Source organism: Caenorhabditis briggsae (assembly GCF_000004555.2).
Source record: "Caenorhabditis briggsae complete genome, chrIII, whole genome shotgun sequence".
In the NCBI taxonomy this organism is placed as follows: Eukaryota; Metazoa; Nematoda; class Chromadorea; order Rhabditida; family Rhabditidae; genus Caenorhabditis; species Caenorhabditis briggsae.
Genome location: NC_013490.2, coordinates 1,827,807 through 1,846,785, shown reverse-complemented (window position 1 = coordinate 1,846,785; position 18,979 = coordinate 1,827,807). Strand labels below are relative to the sequence as shown.

Below are 18,979 nucleotides of genomic sequence, written 5' to 3'. Positions count from 1 at the left end.
CACCACGCTAAAATGATTTACGAATGACCTCAAAATGCTCCTGGTAGGTTTTCTAGGCCATTTTAGCGTGATGGCCTAGAAAACCTCCAAACTTGCAAAAGTTAGGCCTCCACCACGCTAAAACGGCCTAAGAAGCACACCAGGAGCAGGGTTAGGTTCATAATGGCCTTGGAAATGCAATCTCAAGGAGTTTCTAGGCCACTGAAAAACTGGAGCATTTTTCAGGATGGTTCTGGTGTCCTAGAAAATCTCAACCAAATTTTCTAAGCCGTCGAGAGCGAAAAGAGGCAAGAAATGGTCAATTTTAAGTGATTTTTTTTTTCGCAGTTTCGGAGGCCAAAACTGGTGGCCTAGAAAACCAAATTTCCAAGCGATTTTTCAGGTTTTCAAGCTAATTTCCAGCCATTTCGGGTCAATTTCCATCAAATTCGGGATACTTACTGCATGGTTCGAATCTGTCCAACGCCACCATTTCCGGCTCGATGCGGTAGTACCATTGCGGCGACGGTTCCTGGTGCCGGCGGTCTCCTCTGTCCGGATATCATTCGTTGTGGTTGTTGTCCCGCGGGCATCACACGAACAGGCACCACGTTCTGGGGGTATTGATGATGGCGATTGTCGATGAACATACGCCCGCCGCCACCAGCGGCTGCTTGCATTGGTCCCGTTGGCTGGAAATTATAGTCTAGAAGGGGGGAATGGCTCATTTTTAAAGCTAATTTTCAGCATTTTCCAGTCATTTCAAGCTCAAAAAAACCACTTTTTGGCCCATTCAATTCTTATCAGTCTTCCACTTATTTTCAGCCTAGTTTCAAGCTAAAAATCTGTTGAAAAACCGCGAAAATCCGTCCAGTACACCTAGGATGGACTTTGACCATTTTTAAGCATTTCTAGCGCCGCATTTTGAGACGAATTTCCAGCAAAAAATCTGTGAAAATGGCTTAAGACCACCAGAAGACCTCTAGGATCGTTTTGAGCCATTTTCAGTTGTTATGGGCGGATTTCAGCTCATTTTTAGCTCAAAATCACGTCCAAAAGCCCTAGGATGGCTTATTCGACGATTTTAAGGTTAATTTTCAGCATAAAATCTGTGAAAATGGCTTGAAATTGTCAGAATTTTCCAAGTATCGTTTTAGCCATTTTCAGACGAGTTTAAGCTCAAAAATCTGCCAAAAAGTCATCTAGAATCAATTTAAAACGTCTCGGATGGGTTTAGACGATTTTTTTGGTGCAAGCTATTTAGATCTAGAAAGCTCATTTCAAAGCAAATTTTCAACCTAAACGACTAAAAAATGGCTGAAAATAATCTGGAATTCTATTCTCCAGCATCGTTTTGAGCCATTTTCAGTCAATTATAGTCATTTCAGCCATTTTAAGCCCAAATTTCAAGTCGAAAAAAAAAAATGAAAAACTCACCCTAACCACCCGTCCACCTCGTTGCATGACCAGCGTGTTCGTCGGATAGGCACCTCGTCCGCCACCCTGTGGAACATACTGTACTCTCTGTTGTTGCTGCTGCTGCTGCTGTTGGATTTGAGGATGCTGGGGTTGCTGTTGTTGGGCTCCTCCTTGCTGGGTGGGCGTGGCTTCTCCTGCTTGCCCTGATCCCATGACAACGTAGCTCTGTCCTTGTGGTCCATTTCCTCCATTTGCTGCGCCATTCATATAAGCCATATTCGTGCCCGAAACTGTTCTTCGTTGAATCGTCCCGCCTCCAGCATGATGGGCGGGGCCAGCGATGTGATGGGCGGAGCCAGAGTGAACTAGCTGTCCCTGCTGACCCGCTTCCTGATGCATCTGTCGCATGTGAAGGTGTCCAATGGGTGGAAGTTGTCCACCAAGACCTCCTGACGATCCTTGCAGATGATGGATCGGTGGAAGAGGTTGAGGATTCTGATTCTGAACGCCCTGTCCTTGGGGATTCTGATGAGCATTCTGATGAGCATTCTGCTGTTGTTGAGAGTTCTGTGGCGCCGCGTGAATCGACTGAGCTGGTGGAGGCTGAGCAATGGGGGCGGCCGGGACCAGCGGGGGCACGGCGATGACCATTTCTCGACGCGGTGGTGTTGGTTCGAGATCTGTGGCGATTGGTACGGTATAGGGACGGATGACGAGCGATTGGAAGCGATAGTCTTGACGGGGTGGCTGAAAATGATGGGGATTTGTTTGGGATGGCTAGATTTTTGGCGAAAACCGTCTAAATTGTTCCAACTTGGCTCTCATTGGCCTAAAACTCGTCTTAAAATAGCTAAAAATGGTCTAAAAATCATCAAAAAGCGTTTTTCGTCTATTTCAGCCAAAATTCTACTATTTTAAGTGATTTTTCAGTCGATTTTCAGTCAATTTTCCGAAAAAATGATCCGGAAATCGTCTAAATTGGCTCAAAATCAGCTGTAAACGGCGCTTAATTTTTCGGTTTATTTTCAGCTATTTTCAGTCAATTGTTGGCTCAGAATGCTCCGGAATTCGTTTAATTCGACTTGAAATCATTTTCAGTCATTTCTGACCCATTTTCAGCCAAATTTAAACTATTTTCAGCGATTTTTGTTTCATTTTGACTCATTTTTCTTCTATTTTTAGTCATTTTCAGCATAATTTCGGCAAAAGTTTTGGGATCTTTTTAGGCCCTTTTCAGCTAAATTTCAACTATTTTGAGTCGTTTCTGGTCAATTTTCAGCTAATTTCAGCCAGTTTTGGGCAACTTTCAGCGTGTTTTTTGCGTCGTTTTTGGTCCATTTTCCAACTATTTTCCGTCAATTTTCAGCCAATTTCAAGTTGCCAAAAACTCACCGGTCTCGGTTGCCGATTCGCCATCATCAAGCGCTTCTTGCTCTGCTCATAGGCGGCAATCGCCTCTGGACTCATCGTAATCACCTCCTCAGCGTTCAAATGAACACCAGGACGAACATCGAACTCTTGGAGTTTCGGAATGTGAGCCGGCGGGATTCCAGTCTCCAGAGATTGAAGGTTTCGAGACATAATATCTGTAAATAGTAGAGAGAGAGATTCGGAGGGTTTCAGACCTAAAAATCACTAAATTTGGTTTAGAATGAGGCAATTTTCAAAGCTAGATTCGGCCTTTAGAAGACCAAAAAACCGCCTAAAAAGGGCCTAAAAATCGCCTGAAAAGCGTTTCCCGATCAATTTTAAACTGGATTAAGCCGAATTTCGGTTAGGTTAGCACGATTTTTGGCTAGATTAGGCGATTTTAAGCCTAGTTTTAAGCCTAGTTTTAAGCCTAGACCGAGCCATTTTATGCAGAAATCTTTGTAGATCTCCCCATTCAAAAATTCCTATCATCGGAAAATTGAAGGACTGTGTATCTGGGGGGAGGGGGGTATTCTAGGCCCTCTGCGGAGACAAAACGCGCGGAGATTTGAATTTTTATCGATTTTCAGTGGTCAGATTGGGTAATTTCAGCTGGATTAAGCCATTTTGATCACTTTTGGACGATTTTTAAGCCAATTCTAAACCTAGTTTGGTTGTTTTTAGGTCCATTTTCAGCTGAGATTTATAGTCCTTTTTTACAGATTTTCAGATTATTTCCAGCATCATTTCGAGGCTGTTTTAGGCGTTTTTCTAGAGCTTTTTTCTAGCCTAATTTGGCGGGGTCCTATTTTGAGCTAGATTCGGTCAATTTTAAGCTAGATTCGGTCAATTTTAAGCTAGATTCGGCCAATTTTAAGCTAGATTAGGCCAATTTTAAGCTAGAAAAGGCCAATTTTAAGCTAGATTAGGCCAGTTTTAAGCTAGAAAAGGCCAATTTTAAGCTAGATTAGGCCAATTTTAAGCTAGAAAAAGCCTATTTCAAGCTAGATTAGGCCAATTTTAAGCTAGAAAAGGCCTATTTTAAGCTAGATTAGGTTGGTTTTTTGTCGATTCACATGATGATTCTGGACATTTCTAGACAACTCTAGGTCGTTTCCAGCAATTCCTCCTCCCTACCTCTGGGTCCTCTCCAAAATTGAACTTGTCGTTTCGCGGCCGTCTGCTTGACCACCTTGCATCGATTCGACCACTTCTTATCAGTCATACTACCGTAATCGTGTGCATACTGGCTGAATGTGGACATTCGTCCGCGTCGAAGGTGCGACAGCTCCAGCGTCGACAAGTCCACTTTCATCACTTTTTTCGTGATCGGATCCGAGGCGACGAGTTGTCCCATCTCTTTTGGACGTACGAACATTTGGTATCTGGGAGAATTAAAGATGAGCAATCTGGCTGGAAATGGCTGGAAATCAGTTTTTGGGACTCAAAACATCTAAAAAAAAGTGACTGAAAGCCGTTTTTGGGTGTGATTTTAACTCATTTCAAGTCAATGCTCAGAAAGACGTTTCCCTAGAGATCCCTGACCATTTTCAGCCAATTTTCAGACTTTTCTGCTGTTTTCTAGCATGTTTAAAGGGGGGGGGGGTTCTAGATGGTCCAATTTTAAGGGATTTTAAGTTATTTTCAGCCAATTTCAGGGCTAGTTTTCAGTGATTCTGAGCAATTTTGATGGTTTTAGAATCTAAATTAGATGATTGTCAGTCCCCATTTCAACGGATTTCAGACCATTTTCAGACGTTTAAAGCTAATTAATCAGCTTACCGAATACTACACTGCCTGGCGGATCGATAGAATCGTGTGTGCTTGTTCACAGCGCTCGCCACCAGCTCCCAATTCATGAGCAATCCCTCCATCTCCGGTTGCCTCTCAATTTTGTGAGCATTCGCGAACTCGGCTTGAACCGATTGGAGCAGTGCGTAGTCCTCGACGATGTTCCACTCGGGACCGTCGTATTCGGCGTCTTCTCGCCATGCGGCTGGCGGCGTCGTCGCTCGTTTCACCTCACGATTCTCCACGGTGCGGTTTTGGTTCTGAATAATTGAGGAAGTTCGCTAGATTCTGGAGCTCAATTCAGCTACTTTCAGCTCAAAATCGTTCAAAAAGAAAAAGCTGAAAGACATCATCTCATATCAGTAATGGTCATTTTCAGTCATTTCTGGACCAAATTTCAGTTTTTTTTTAGCTAAAAATGGCTAGATATCGTCCTGGGTCATTTTCAGTCGTTTCTAGACCAACTTTTAGCTAGTTTTTCAAGCCTAAAACCATTCAAAGTGGCTAAAATTTTTAGTCATAATTCGAGTCGTCTTAAAACCAAATTTCAGCTCTAGTTTTGAATATTTTGAGCTCGAAAATGTGATAATAAAAACCACTGTTTTGTGTCGTTCTTATATAGCATTTTTCAGCACTTTCAGCTTCAAACTGTTTAAAATCGCTGAAAATCGTCGTAGACCGTCTCCTACGGTCATTTTAGATATGGTTTCTAGATCAAATTTCAGCTATTTTCAGCTTCAAACCGTTTAAAATGGCTGAAAATCGAAAATCGACTTCCTAAGAGCTATTTCAAGTCATTTCAGTGCCATTGTTCAAGTAGAATTTCACAGAAAATGATGGAAAATGATTCTGACTAAATTTTAGGTGTGTTTTCAGACTGATTTTAATCGGATTTCCGAGTCTTTCAGATACCAAATTTCAGCTTTTTTTAGCTAAAAATGGCTAGGCATCGTCCTGGGCCATTTTCAGTCGTTTCTAGACCGACTTTCAGCTAGTTTTCCATGATTTTCAGCTATTTTAAGCCTAAAACCATTCAAAGTGGCTGAAAATCGGGTTCTGCATTATTTATGGTGATTTTCAGAATGTGATAAAAACCACTGTTTTGTAGCATTTTTCAGCATTTTCAGCTCCAAACTGTTTAAAATCGCGCTGAAAATCGTCTTAGACCGTCTCCCCACGGTCATTTTAGATATGGTTTCTAGATCACATTTCAGCTATTTTCAGCGCTTCAAACCGTTTAAAATGGCTAAAAATAATCAAAAATCGATTGTTTCAGCCGTTTCTCTGGACCAATTTCCAGCGATTTTTAACTTTAAAACGATTCAAAATCGCTGCTGGATCATCATTTTCAACCATTTTCTAGCTCAAAATCATTGAAAATACCCGGAAATCGCAGTTTCCAGACAAAATTTCAGCTATTTTCAGCTTAAAAACCATTAAAAATGCCTCCTGGATCATCATTTTCAGCCTTTTTCTCTTTTTTTTTTCTTTTCTCTCGCTTACCGCTCGTTTATCAGTTCTTGACTTCTTTGGCTTCGGCGGTTGTGGCATTTGATGCTGTTGTGCTTGTTGATGATGATGATGGTGATGGTGTTGATGGTGCAACTGTTGTGGAATCACCGGACCCGACGACGAAGTGCCCTGATCCAAGTGGGCGGAGCTTCCATCGAGAACTTTCGGCTCTTGGCTCGTGTCGTCCATTGAGAACGAGTTATCCGTGTAGGCTGGCGAGGCGGCCATCAGCTTATCAGTTGATGGGATGGAGATCATCTTGGCGACGGCGTCATACACCGAATCCTTGTCTTTTTGAATATCTGCAAAAATTCTTTTTTTTTAAAATTCAATTTTCGAGGATTTTAGAGCATTTCTCTCAGCTAGAGAAATCACATTTTGATCATTTTTGGAGCATTTTTCCCCCTGATTTTTTAAAGCCAAATCGCGAAAAATACTCTCAAAATCGAAAATTCGAAAAACCTTCTGGAAACAAGGGGGCGTGGCCTAGATTGCTCATCAAACACATAGTTTGTATGAGTCATCAGATTTCTTTTTCCGCTGGTTTTCAGATCGATCTTTTGGTTCAAAAATGGCTGAAAACGCATTTTATTGCATTTTTTTTGGCCAGAAAAAAACCAGTTTCAGTCATTTTCAAGCCGTTTTTTCGATTATTTTGGCTATTTTTCCAGTAATTTCAAGCTCAAAAATCGGTTATTTCGAGCCAAAATTTGACCATTTTGGCTATTTTTCCAGCCATTTCTAGTCTATTTTTTTCAGCTATTTTCAAGCCGTTTTCAGCTCAAAACTCAATTATTTTGGCAATTTTTCTAGCTATTCCAAGCTCGAAAATCGCTAATTCTCATTCATTTTCAGCCGAAATTCGACAATCAATTTTTCTAACAACTTTGAACCGAAAGCGTCCATTTTCAGTATTATAGCTGAAAAGCCCCGCTTTTCAGTCATTTTCAACTAAAATTCGATCATTTTCGGTGGTTTTTCAGCTTTTTCAAGCTCAAAAATCGGTTATTTTGAGCCAAAATTTGACCATTTTGGCTATTTTTCCAGCTATTTTTCAAGCTCAAAAAGTGCTCAAAACGCTCAAAATCTCTCTATTTTTTTCAGCTATTTTCAGCTATTTTCAAGCCGTTCTCAGCTCAAAATCTCTCTGTACTTTGTTGGATTTTCAGTCAAAATTCGTCAACTCTTTCCGCTAGATTCCACCCATTTCTAGCCCGATTGCTCAGCTTTTATATTTTCAGTTTTCAGCTCAAAATTGCAGATTTTTTAGAAATTTCTAGCTCAAAAATCGCTAATTTTGATGGATTTTCAGCCATTTCTAGTCTATTTTTCAGTTATTTTCAGCAATTTTCAACCAGTTTTTAGCTCTTATTTCACATTTTCAGCCATTTTTGTCCAATTTTTCTATAGTTTCAGCTACTTCTAAGCAATTTTCAGCTCAAATCTCTCTATTTTTCAGCTATTTTCAGCCATTTTTAACCAATTTTTCTATATTTTCAGCTATTTTAAAACCGCTTTCAGCTCAAAATCTCTCTATTTTGGTTGGATTTTCAGCAATTTTATTAAATGCCATTTTTCAGCTCAAAGTGCTCCTCACCATTGCTCAACTGATTGCTCAGATTCTTGTGATCATTCCCATTATTATTCTGCTGTTGCTGTTTCTCGGCGGATGGTCGTCTCAACTCGTGAATGACGTGAGGAAGACGTGCTTCACTCATCTGCTCAATCTCATAGACGAAGTCGAAACAGTCCTCTTCCATCCGCAAATCACACATGTCACCGTCGGAATCCGGCGGTGATAGGGGCATCCAAATTGGCATCTCCTCTGCCGCATCGTCTGCGAATTTCCACTGAAATAGGAGAGACGCGTTTAAGCTAGTTTAAGTAGTTTGGGGGGACCATTTTGACTCATTTCTAGTCATTTTCAGACTTTTTCAGTCAGATTTGGGCGTTTTTCAGTCAGATTTGGGGGAGTTTGGACGTATTTTTGACGTATTTTTTGCAGTCTGAGCATCATAGGGTGCCTAAAAGTCAATTTTCAACCTAAAAGATACTACTGTAACTCGCGATTTTATTGATTTTCAGCGGCGTTCTAGATGCTTTTCTTTGACTGAAATTCCAGCACATTCATTTCTCCATTTTTGTCTATAAAACCCTAATTTACTAGCTTAAAATTTTCACATTTTCCTCAATTCCAACATTTTCAGACGTTTTCAGTCAATTTTTGCTTTTTTTTTGCTAGTTTTCGGTCACTTTCACACATTTTTGTTCGATTTTCAGACAAATTTGGGAGTTTGGACGTATTTTTGACATTAAATCCCTAGTTTTCAGATTGAAAATCCCAATTTTCAGCCAAAATTGAACATGTGGAACCCCCAAAAATCCGGTTTTTCGGGTCAAGAATTGAGCATTTAGAGCACTAAAACTCATGAAAAATCATCGCATTTTGAGATCATTTCGACTTCAAAAACCGTATAATTTGGGCATTTTTCGACTTAAAATCTCAATTTTCAGTCGAAATTGTGCACCAAGAAACCGAAAACCCTTCAAAATCGATATTTTGAGACGCTCTAGTCTGAAAATGCTACATTTTTAGCCCGAAATTTCAGTCAAAAACGGAAATTTCAGCTGTTTTTTTTCGAATTTTCTAGGCTCAAAATCCTTGTTTTCAGTCAAAAAATTAAGACATCTAAAAGTCCAAAAAATCGTAAAAATGAGATATTTCGAGATACCTTTTTTAGCCTTAGATTCTATGAAATTGGGCATTTTTCGACACTTTTAAGATGGTTTTTAAGACGTTAAACCCCATTTTCAGCCAAAATTTTTTCTGGTCAAAAAGGTGAATTTTCAGCCATTTTACCCCCCAGGAATCTTAACTGAAAATGGGAATTTTTGAGTCTTAAAATCCCTATTTTTCAGTCAAAATTTCAGATTTCTCCATTGCTCAGCTCCAAAACCACCGTATCTCTCTCTCTCTCTCTCTCTTCTTCTGAAAATTCCATTAAAAATCGCGTCGTTCAACCATCAAAAACAGCGATTTTTCGGCAATTTTTTTCCTTCCAAAACTTCTCCTTTTCTTCCAGAATTTCCATCTGAAACTCTACGACTCTTTTTCCACCACGACGAAAAATCTCATCATTCCCCTCGTTTTTCCACCATTTTTTCGCATTTTTCAGACTTTTTTAGCTCTCATAATTACAGTAGTTTTTTTTCAGGATTCTCAATACATTTCTCGCCACTTTTTCGCATTTTTTCGCACTTTAAAAATTATCAATAACAGAAAAAAAGGAGAAGGAAAAATTGCCGAAAAATGGCGAGAAATGATTTTTGAGGATCGAAAATCCAGGAAAAAGAAAGTGAGAAAAATGCGAAAAGTGGGTGGAAAAACACCTATAGAGAACCCCCAATGAGACCGGAAAATATGCTGAAAAATCTGAAAAATGCGACGGAAACGGACCGGAAACAACGAGAAACGCGAGAAAAATCCGAGAAAAATCAATCATAGAGCCAATCAGCGAAATTTCAGAAAAAATAAGAAAATTTCAGAGAGCAAAAAACATCGATAAATCACCATTATCAGGTTATCAGCGGCGATGAATATGGAATTATCAAAAAAAAAAGAAGACACCATGTTTATATATTCAGGAGAGAGAGAGAAAATTTGAAAAATTCGGCAAAATTCGAAAAAAATTAAAAATTAGGGAAAGAAAGTGGGTGGTTCTTAAAGGGACATGTTTGTGTGTAAAACCGAAGAAAAATGGGGGCGGAGCAGCCGGGATGTGTGTAGAACAAGAGAATAAAAGAGACCTGGTTTTTGTGTGTGTGTGTGTGTGTGTGTAGGCGGGGCTTAGGAGGAGGAGCAGAATTTTGAGACATTTTCAGCTATTTTATGCCAAAATTCGGTGGTTTTTACCAATTTTTAGTCCTAAAATGGCCATTTTTCGATCATTTCGAGCCGATCGCTTTTAGCAATTTTTGATCTATTTTCAGCCAGAAATACAGCAATTTCGAGCCATATTTTTCGCTCAAATAGGCTTATTTAGAGTGCTGGCCTAACTTTTTCCAGGCCATAATTTACCGGTTTCAGCTATTTTAAGCCAAAAATACAGCTAATCACAGCCAAAATTGCTGCCATTCTAAGCTAAAATTCAGTCATCTTCAGTCAAAATTAAAGCCATTTTAAGTCAAAAATACGGTCACTTTAAGTCATTTTTGGCTCATATGGGCTCTTTTTGACTGGTGGCCTAATTTTTTTCAATTTTTCTAGGCCGCAATTGACCATTTTCAGCTATTTAAGCCAGGATTAGGTCATTTTCAGCCATTTAAAGTCAAAATTCGGTCATTTTGACTGCCGGAAAATGAATCAAAATTACTCATTTTCAGTTTTTTTCAGCTCAAAAAATTTCCAGATCCTCCTCCTATTCCCTCCTACATAATTGAAAAAAGTTAAAATTAAAAAAAACGCGCATTCTTGACAACTTATAGGCAAAAAATGTGGTAGTAAATGGGGTCCCTAAACCCTAGAATCTAGGCGCCTGGCGGTGCCGGTGGTGGTGGTTGCGGTTGAGGAGGCCGCGGCGATAGAGACGACGTCGATGCTCCAGGAGAGAACGCTTCGGACGCTCCTCGTGCTCTCCGCGATCCCAGCGAGAACCGTGGCTTCTCATATATTCCAAATCCGGGGCGTTCTAGAGGTACTGCGATTCTTGGAGACGTCATTGCAGTGGTGGCTGGTCGTTGGACCACTCGAACCGGGAACATCATCTTGTTAGGAGGGCCAGAAGCGGCTCTCGGAGCTCCAGTGGCGGCTCGGGGGGCTCCAGGGGCTCCAGATGCCACAGGAACCATTCGAATTCGTTGAATATTTGAGGTGACAGCTCCAGCTGGTCCGGTTGGAACCACAAACTGCCTGGGTGGCTGAATTCCAGGGATTCTGGTCTGTGGACGAAGGGGGAGTCTTCCAGGGCCGATTCCAGCTCCAATCGCAGGTCTGATTCCTGTAGTCATGGGTCGTCGGAAAGCAGCTGTTCCTTGGGGTATAGGAAGGCGGGATGGTGCAGAGGGTCCCGCTCCAGGGGGTCCAGAAGCCCGAATAACTCTAACAGGCATCAGATTAGCTGGTGGTTGATAGATTCGAGGTCCTGGAGCTGCTACTGGTCTAGGTGTAGCTATATGGGCTGGTTTTGATGGCGGCTTAGGAGCTGGGGATGGCGCTGGAGCCGCTGGAAGTGTCAGTGGCCCTTGCTCCGGGAGAGCGAGTCGCTTCTTAGGCTCCGCCTCCTTCTTGGGCTCCTCTCGGATTGGCTCCGTTCTCTTCCGTTTCACCGGTCTCGGTTTGACTTCCTCGTAGTCTTCATCAGAATCCTCCTCTGGCTCCGATTGCTCACCCTTCTTGACAAACTTCCTTGGACGTCCTCTTCCACCTACCGTACCACCTACCGTACTGCTACTACGCCTACTACTACTACTGATAACAACATTCTTCTTAACTGGCGAATCTGGTGGAGAACCTAGAGCGTGCGATGCGTAAGAGATATAGGGATCGAATGAGGGGGCTAGGGACTTTCGTTTCGATGGCGAACGAGCACGGACAACGAATTTTTGGGCTTTTTTAGCTGCTGCTGCCGTTGCCTTCTTCTTTCTAACCTCTTCCGTGGCGGCATTCGGATAGAAATCGACGTCATCGGCCATTTCGTCGGCTTGCTCGGAGGCGGTGTTCAGATCATTCAGATTCTTGTCCCATTCCTCGCGTTTTTGATGGATTTGGGCCTGGAATTTTGGGATTTTTGGGATTCTAGAGGTGTTCAGTTTTTTCTTTTTTTAATGACTAGAAGCAGCCATTTTTAGCTCAAAACTCTGAAAATTTCTATTTTTGAGGTTTTAAATTCTAAAATTGGCCATTTTGATATTTCTGGAGCTGCAACTGAGCAATCTCATGGTCTCTAGAATACTTTTGAGTCATTTTAAGCACAAACCTCAGCCTCTTTGCACTCCTCCTCGAATTCTGGCTTGTAGGCAGTCTCCAGAAGGTTGACAGCGTATCTTTCGATGGGGCGAAGCTGAAAAACATGGAGAAGTTTATTTTGGTGTCAAATTCATCATATAGTTTACAGCTCAAACATTGTTGATATGATATCGACTTGAAACCGATTTTTGAGCATTTTCAGACCTATTTCAAACATATTTTCAGCTTGAAATCATCGAAAATCAACTTTCAGACCAATTTATGGGAATTTTCAGACAGATTTTCAGCAAATGTGCTACAAAAAACGTCTGAAAATGGTCGAAGTTCAGATTTTGGGGATCTTTGAGCCTGTTTCAGCCCCAAGGTCCTCCAAAACGACGGAAAATGGTTCTGACTAGTTTTCTGTGGTTTTAGGACCGATTTTAGGCGAATTTTCAGCTCAAAATCGACAAAATTGGCTGTTCCAAGCCATTTCAGACTATCAGTATGCAATTTCAGGTAGAATAACGAAAACTCACGCTCTTAATCAACTCCATATACTTCTCATCAGCCTCCTCTTCAGCCAACGTCGCTCCCGCAGCTCCCGGCATCGTCCGCTCATCAAATTCAGCAGTGTCCACCGTAGCCTCAGCGGCAGCATTCTTAGCAGCATTCACATCTGCCTCATCCTCACATCTCGCCATAACCTTTTCCATATCCTTCTCGTTCAGTGGAACGTCTTCAGGCGCCGTCACATCCACATTCTCTCCATCGAAAAGATCCCGAATGGAATCCGCTTGTTTAAAGAACTCCGGTGTGAATCCTGCCTCGTCGATAGCCAACTCACCGAGTCGTCGTTTCTGGGTGGCCTTTTTCAGAATGTTCTCCTCAATCGTTCGTTCGGAAATCAATCGATAAATCGATACATTCCTGGTCTGACCGATACGATGACAACGATCCTGAGCCTGTGCATCCATCGTAGGATTCCAATCCGAATCATAGAAGATCACAGTGTCCGCACCAGTCAAATTAACACCGACACCTCCGGATCGAGTGGAGAGAATGAAGCAGAACACCTTGGAATCCGCATTAAACCTCTCCATCATAGCCTGTCTCTGCTCGACACCAGTGGTACCATCCAAACGGAAATATTGATATCCATGATGAGACAAGAAGGTTTGAAGCACATCCAACATTTTGGACATTTGAGTGAAGATCAAACAGCGATGCTTGTAGAGATACAGCTGACGGAGCAGGAGAGCCAGAGTTTGAAGCTTTCCACAGTCGTACTCAATCAGACGGAGTTCTGGGAACTGGAGACTTCTGGAGATTGCCATCCTGGTGTCTAGAGAGGATGAGGATTTCAGAAGGAGGGTTCTTGAAGAGGACTCGATTTCCGAGAAGTTGTTACGGATGTATGATGGGAGACCGGAAGACGATGGACGGCATTGCCACGCGTCGGTGAGCACTGGTTCGACGTACATTCCGAATCTGGAATTTCAGATTTTTAAAGCTATTTTGGTTCATAAAACGATTCTAGAACAGCGTTTAAGCCTCAAATTGGTTTTTCTAGACTCTGAAAATTACCACTAGGAAGATAATTTCAGTGTTTTGTAGCCAATTTTAGGCTTAAAATAATTTTGAGAGTCATTTTCAAGTTTTCAGTCGATTTTAGATGGAATTTCTGCCAGTAAAACAATCCAAACAGTCTGAAACTACCGCAGAACGTTTCTTGGGAAATTTCAGCGTCTAGAAGCTAATTTTTCAGGCTGTTCAGCTGGTTTTAGCGTCTTATAACCAATTTTCAGTCCCAAAACTACAGTAAGCCTATAAATTACGGATTACCTTTGCACCAACAACTCGACAAAATCCATCAACTCCTCTTGTACGCTTTCATTCTCCTCCGTGGCGAGTCTTGGGAATTCGATCTCCTCTCGGATCAACGCTACCACTTCCAATGGGATTATTGGAGCACGAAGACCTCCGAATCTTCTAGCCACGATTTGAAGTTGAGCCCGTCTAGATTCCTCCATTCTCTCCAACACATCCGCAGGCACTAGGCTAGACCAATCCATTTGGGTTCCAGTTAGCTTCTGACGCTTCAGAGGAGGACTCAATCGTCCGGTTTCGTCCAGTCTCGATCTTCCCTGATTGGCCATATCGTAGTGGAATCCACTGCGATCCGTGGCGATGGCAAGGGTTGTTGGATGGAGTACCGTCTTTGAGCGAATCACAGAGTTGGTTTGTGGTCGTGCTGATGATGTTGATGGGGCGTTTCCATTGATTCCATTGGAGTGACGAACACCCTCGTCTTCAGATTCCTCTCCCTGATGATGTGGATTCTTAGTAACAAAGGTGGTACGGTTGAAACGGAATCCATCAACAATTGGAATTGGCTTCTCGACATTTCTCTTCATTCCCTCCAATTCCTCGATTAATGGCTTCCTATTGAACGGACAGAGGTTGCTCTGCGCTTGATATCCTGCTCTGTTGAGGTAGAAGATTTCTGGAACCTCTGGAGTGGAAGGATCCTGATGAGCAATATCGAACAGGAAGGCAGGAAGGTCCATTTGAAGTTTCGGAACCACAAATGGCGCCAAAACAGGTCTGGGCTCAAAAAGATTGGGGTGATTGCAGCACTTTCTCAGTTGCATAACGATATTCAGCACGGACATCATATTTCCAGACTTTAAATTGTCCTTAGTAGATCGCCGACTCATGAAATCATCATACAAGTACCTCTGCCTCTTCGACAACGAGCATTTGATGACGTGTTCCGTTTTCTCGGGCAACTGCTTCTCCACCTCCTTCTTCAATCTTCGCAGAATGAACGGACGAAGAACCTTGTGAAGACGTCCGATGAGTGGAGCATTGAATTCCATGCTTCCTTCCATCATTCCAGTGAGGGGATTACTGAACCAATCCTTGAAGTCGTCGTGCGATGAGAAGATTGTGGGCATTAGGAAGTGCATCAGTGACCACAGCTCCATTAGCGAATTCTGGAGGGGCGTTCCGGTGAGGAGAAGACGTCGACGGGCGCGCACGTTGAGCAGCGCTTGCCATCGTTGTGATTTCCAGTTTTTGATGTTCTGGGCTTCGTCAAGGATCAGATATTGCCAGGCCTGCAAAAATAGGTCATTGCTGATGGATTATGGGTTGAAAATGGTGATTTTAAGACTAGAAAACTGGTAAAAACGCAATTTTCTGATCAATTTTGGGTCAAAAATGGTGAATTTAAAATGGAAAATCCGGTAAAAACGAAATGTTTGGTTATTCGCTGTTTTTCCAGCTTATTATGAATAAAAAGTTGGCTACACGGTTCTGGGTCGAAATTGTCGATTTTGAAGACAGACAGACTGATTTTAATGTTTTCGAGGTCAGCAATGCCATCGGAAGCTGGTAATAAATCCATTTTTCGATGATTTCATGATCTTTCTAACAAAATCTTGGCCATTTTAGCGATTTTTGGGCGTTTCTGGCTCATTCTAGGTCGATTTTGCAGCAATTTTCCGGCGATAATTAAGCCCTCTACTCACCCTCTGCTTAAACGATCGAATATCTTGGGTCACCGTCTTGTAGGACGTAATACAGACATGGAAACAGTTCGGCTTCATCCATCCCTTCCGCTTCTCCGCTCTCTCCTTCGCCGTTCCGAAATACGTGAGAATCTTCAGCGCCGGACACCACTTCTTGAATTCCATCTCCCAATTCAGAATCACCGACGTCGGGACGACAATCAGATGTGGTCCCCATATGGATTCAGAGCATGCCAGATGAGCAAGCAGCGAGATTGTCTGAATCGTCTTTCCGAGACCCATCTCATCGGCTAGGATTCCATTGAGATTCTTCTCGTACAGAGTCACCATCCAATCCAGACCAACCATTTGGTACTCTCGAAGTGTTCCACGGACCAGGAATGGTACTGGCGTTTTGACTTGCGTCGTCTCGAGAGTGTATCCTTTTGGCTGGAATTTCAGCGCCTCCTCTGCAATGTTGGCCAGCTCCTGCTGTCTTTCATCACTGTCGTTGCTGTTCAGCTTTGTGTAGTCTACGTTTTTGAGGACGCCTCGACCATCACCATTGCCATCTTCGGCGGAGGTGTCTTGGGATTGCTCAGCGTTGGGGGTCTGGAAAAGGATTTTTGCTTAAAAGTGCGATTTTTCACAAATTTCGGGTCAAAATGAGCCAAATTTTGCAGTTTTAATAAACTTTGGCCTAAAATGTCTCATTTCGGATCAAAAATGAGCATTTTCAGCTTTTTTTTAAAAACAAGTTTCGGTTCGAAATGATCCAAGTTTCGCATTTTTCGATGAGTTTCGGCTATTTTTTTTTCAGTATTTTCGCTCAAACCATGCTCACTTTTTCACTAAATTCGATTTAAAATGGCCAAATTTCAATTTTTCACATTTTCCATGAGTTTTGGTTTTAGAAATTGGTCCAAAAAATGGGATTTCCGACTCAAAAAGGCATTTTAAATTGCTTTTTCAGGCAAAAATCAGTTTTTTTCTACGATTTTTCGACTCGAAATAGCGCTTATTTTTGAGCCGAATTCTGACGAAATCTGACTCTGAACTCACTCTCTTCTGACTTGTCGATGGCTCATCGTCCTTCTTCTCTTCTTCCTTAGCTTCTCCTTCTTTAGCTTCGGCAGCTTCCTTGGCTCTTTCCTCTCTCTCCTTCTTGGCCCTCTTCATCTCCTCCACATCCTCCGCAGTGATTCCATAGCTCGCCAGGTACTCCGTAGGCAAGTTAATCAGAAAATCATCCATATCCTCTCCAGCCTCATCCTGAAGAGCGTCAATCTCCTTCTTCACATCGTCCTTCTTCATCCCCTTCTCCGCCTTTTCAATCGTCTGCTCATCGTCCTCTTCTGAATCCGATCCAGCGTCAAACTCCTTATCATCCTTATCATCCGACGCTATCGACGGCGATTTTGAAGATGTGAGACCATCCTGGACGATGCTACTGATCCCATCGACTTGTCCCAATACAAACATCAAATGCTTGTTTTTCGCCTTTCTCAATCGAGCCGTTCTCACTTCCTGGGCTCGGAAATCCACCAATTTATCCACTCCAGTCCAGAATTCCCTAACCATCTTCGCAATTCCAGCACACATCCGCTTCTTCTCCTTGAGCTCTCGTTCAGCGGCTCTCGCCACTTCGACCTGCTTCTCTCTGTAGTGTTTAGCACAGGCGTGGGCCAGGATTCGTGCCATCTTCTTCTTGGTGTTGGTCTCCGTTCGGAAATCCGTTGCCATCCACTTGGCCTCCTCCAGAAGATAGTCCCAGTGTGTCTTGTTTCGTTCGGGCTCCATACACTTCGGAAGACGTGCACTTGTCCACATTCCAGTCTTTCGGAGCTCCGCGATTCGAGCAAGCACGTGCGCTTCCTGGAATTTCATGATTCAAAAATTCCTGATTTCGTGCTTTTTGACCACTTTCAGACTGAAATTAATGATTTTTCGACCATCTTAGGACCGAAATTCGTGATTTTCAGAGCTAAATTTTTCGATGTTTGATTATTTTTATCTCTCCAACTCTAAAATTTTTGATTTTGAGCGAGATTTTTTAACCTCTACAGACAAATGCCATGTTTTTAACAATTTTCAGAGCCAAGTTCATGATTTTCAGCCATTTTCAACGCGAAATTCCTTATTTTCAGCATTTTTCAGCGATTTTCAGAGCGGAACTCATGATTTTTGACGCTCCTTCCTTCTCAAACTCACTCGTTTCGCTGCTCTCTCCACGTGGCTTTCCCCGGGTGCTCCGTTCGCCGATGGCATAACAGAAGTGCTCGGCGCGTGTGTACCTTCTGGCTCCTCAATCTTCACCTCTATTGGATGCATGGGACGGTTGGATGCCTCTGTCTCCTCCGGTGGCGGAGCTTCTGGTGGATGCGCTAGATCGGCAAGCACCGCATACTTTGGATCCTTCAGAATCTCCTCGATGGCTTGACCGAGGAATCTGGAAAATTTGGGGTTTGGAGATGGATTTTGGGCAATTTTGGCTCAAAAATTGATGCTGAAGTTGAGTGTTTGAGCCTAAATGTCTCATTTTTGGCTCTAAAATCGCGTTTTTCTCTGATTTCTGGGTTAGTTTGGCTCTAAAAATTCTCTAAAACCTCGATTTTCAGCTCCAAACTCACTTTTCCTCGACTTGATGTAGATGATCCACTACTGGCTTGATCCGTCTCGTATTAGCGGTCACCACAGGCTCTTCTCTTGGCACAGCTGGTCCACAAGATGTGAGTCTGTAAGAAAGGTCAGTTTTACATCAATTTTAGTTCATTTTCGACGGATTTTGGCTTAAAAAGTGAACTTTTTTCGTTAAAAAATGACTCTAAATCGATTTCGGGTAATTTTTATGGATTTCGACCCCGAAAATTCTATTTTTTCAAACTTTCCACTAAAAAATAGCTCAGATCAATTTAGGCTCATTCCTAATGGATCTCGACCCCAAAAAAGCTAATTTTAGACCAAATTTGCCATGTTAATTAGTTCAAAACGCCTCTAAATCGATTTTAAACTGATTTCTGACGAATTTGGCCTCGAAAAAAGCTAGTTTTTCCACTAAAAACAGCCCCATTTTCACTAACAATTTGTCTTGAATGCCTCGGTTGTCGGCTAGAAGCAGGGCGCACATATAGGCGATCCTCTGATCTACCGGATTTGTCGTCTTCGATGGCTCCTCCGCTACTTCTGGCTCTTCTACAGCCGTCGTCACGTCTTCTGATGACGTTGATGGTGGCGGTGGAGCTGGCTCATCCACGTCCATGGCTACTTCTGGAGCTACTGTAGACGATGAAGTCGGTTCTTCTGGAGCGGCCGCTGACGTTGACGGCTCATCGGTGGCGACGGATCGTGACGATGTCCGCCGCGATATTCGAGTACTCGGCGTGCGCGGCGTCGTTGGCGGCGCCGGCAT

At 42.5% G+C, this 18,979-nt stretch overlaps 2 protein-coding genes across 2 annotated transcripts in view; both read right to left on the bottom strand.

Annotated features, from left to right (window-relative positions):
* CBG00498 overlaps positions 1–7,931 on the bottom strand; it is a gene marked incomplete at both ends in the record, with an annotated part of 9,199 nt that extends 1,268 nt beyond the window's left edge. The window contains 7 exons of the mRNA XM_045243425.1: positions 442–671; positions 1,417–2,145; positions 2,791–3,023; positions 3,946–4,193; positions 4,591–4,859; positions 6,046–6,413; positions 7,709–7,931. Of these exons, the coding sequence (XP_045091537.1) occupies positions 442–671; positions 1,417–2,145; positions 2,791–3,023; positions 3,946–4,193; positions 4,591–4,859; positions 6,046–6,413; positions 7,709–7,931 (2,300 nt within the window). The remainder of the gene's footprint in view (positions 1–441; positions 672–1,416; positions 2,146–2,790; positions 3,024–3,945; positions 4,194–4,590; positions 4,860–6,045; positions 6,414–7,708) is intronic.
* A 2,707-nt stretch (positions 7,932–10,638) lies between these two features.
* On the bottom strand, positions 10,639–18,979 carry Cbr-ssl-1 (the record flags this gene model as incomplete). The annotated part of the gene is given in 10 exon segments (XM_045243424.1): positions 10,639–11,880; positions 12,087–12,170; positions 12,595–13,546; positions 13,901–15,177; positions 15,592–16,182; positions 16,546–17,445; positions 17,729–17,871; positions 17,887–18,158; positions 18,201–18,305; positions 18,651–18,979. 10 exon segments carry the CDS (start codon positions 18,977–18,979, stop codon positions 10,639–10,641), a joined length of 5,895 nt encoding a protein of 1,964 aa, XP_045091536.1.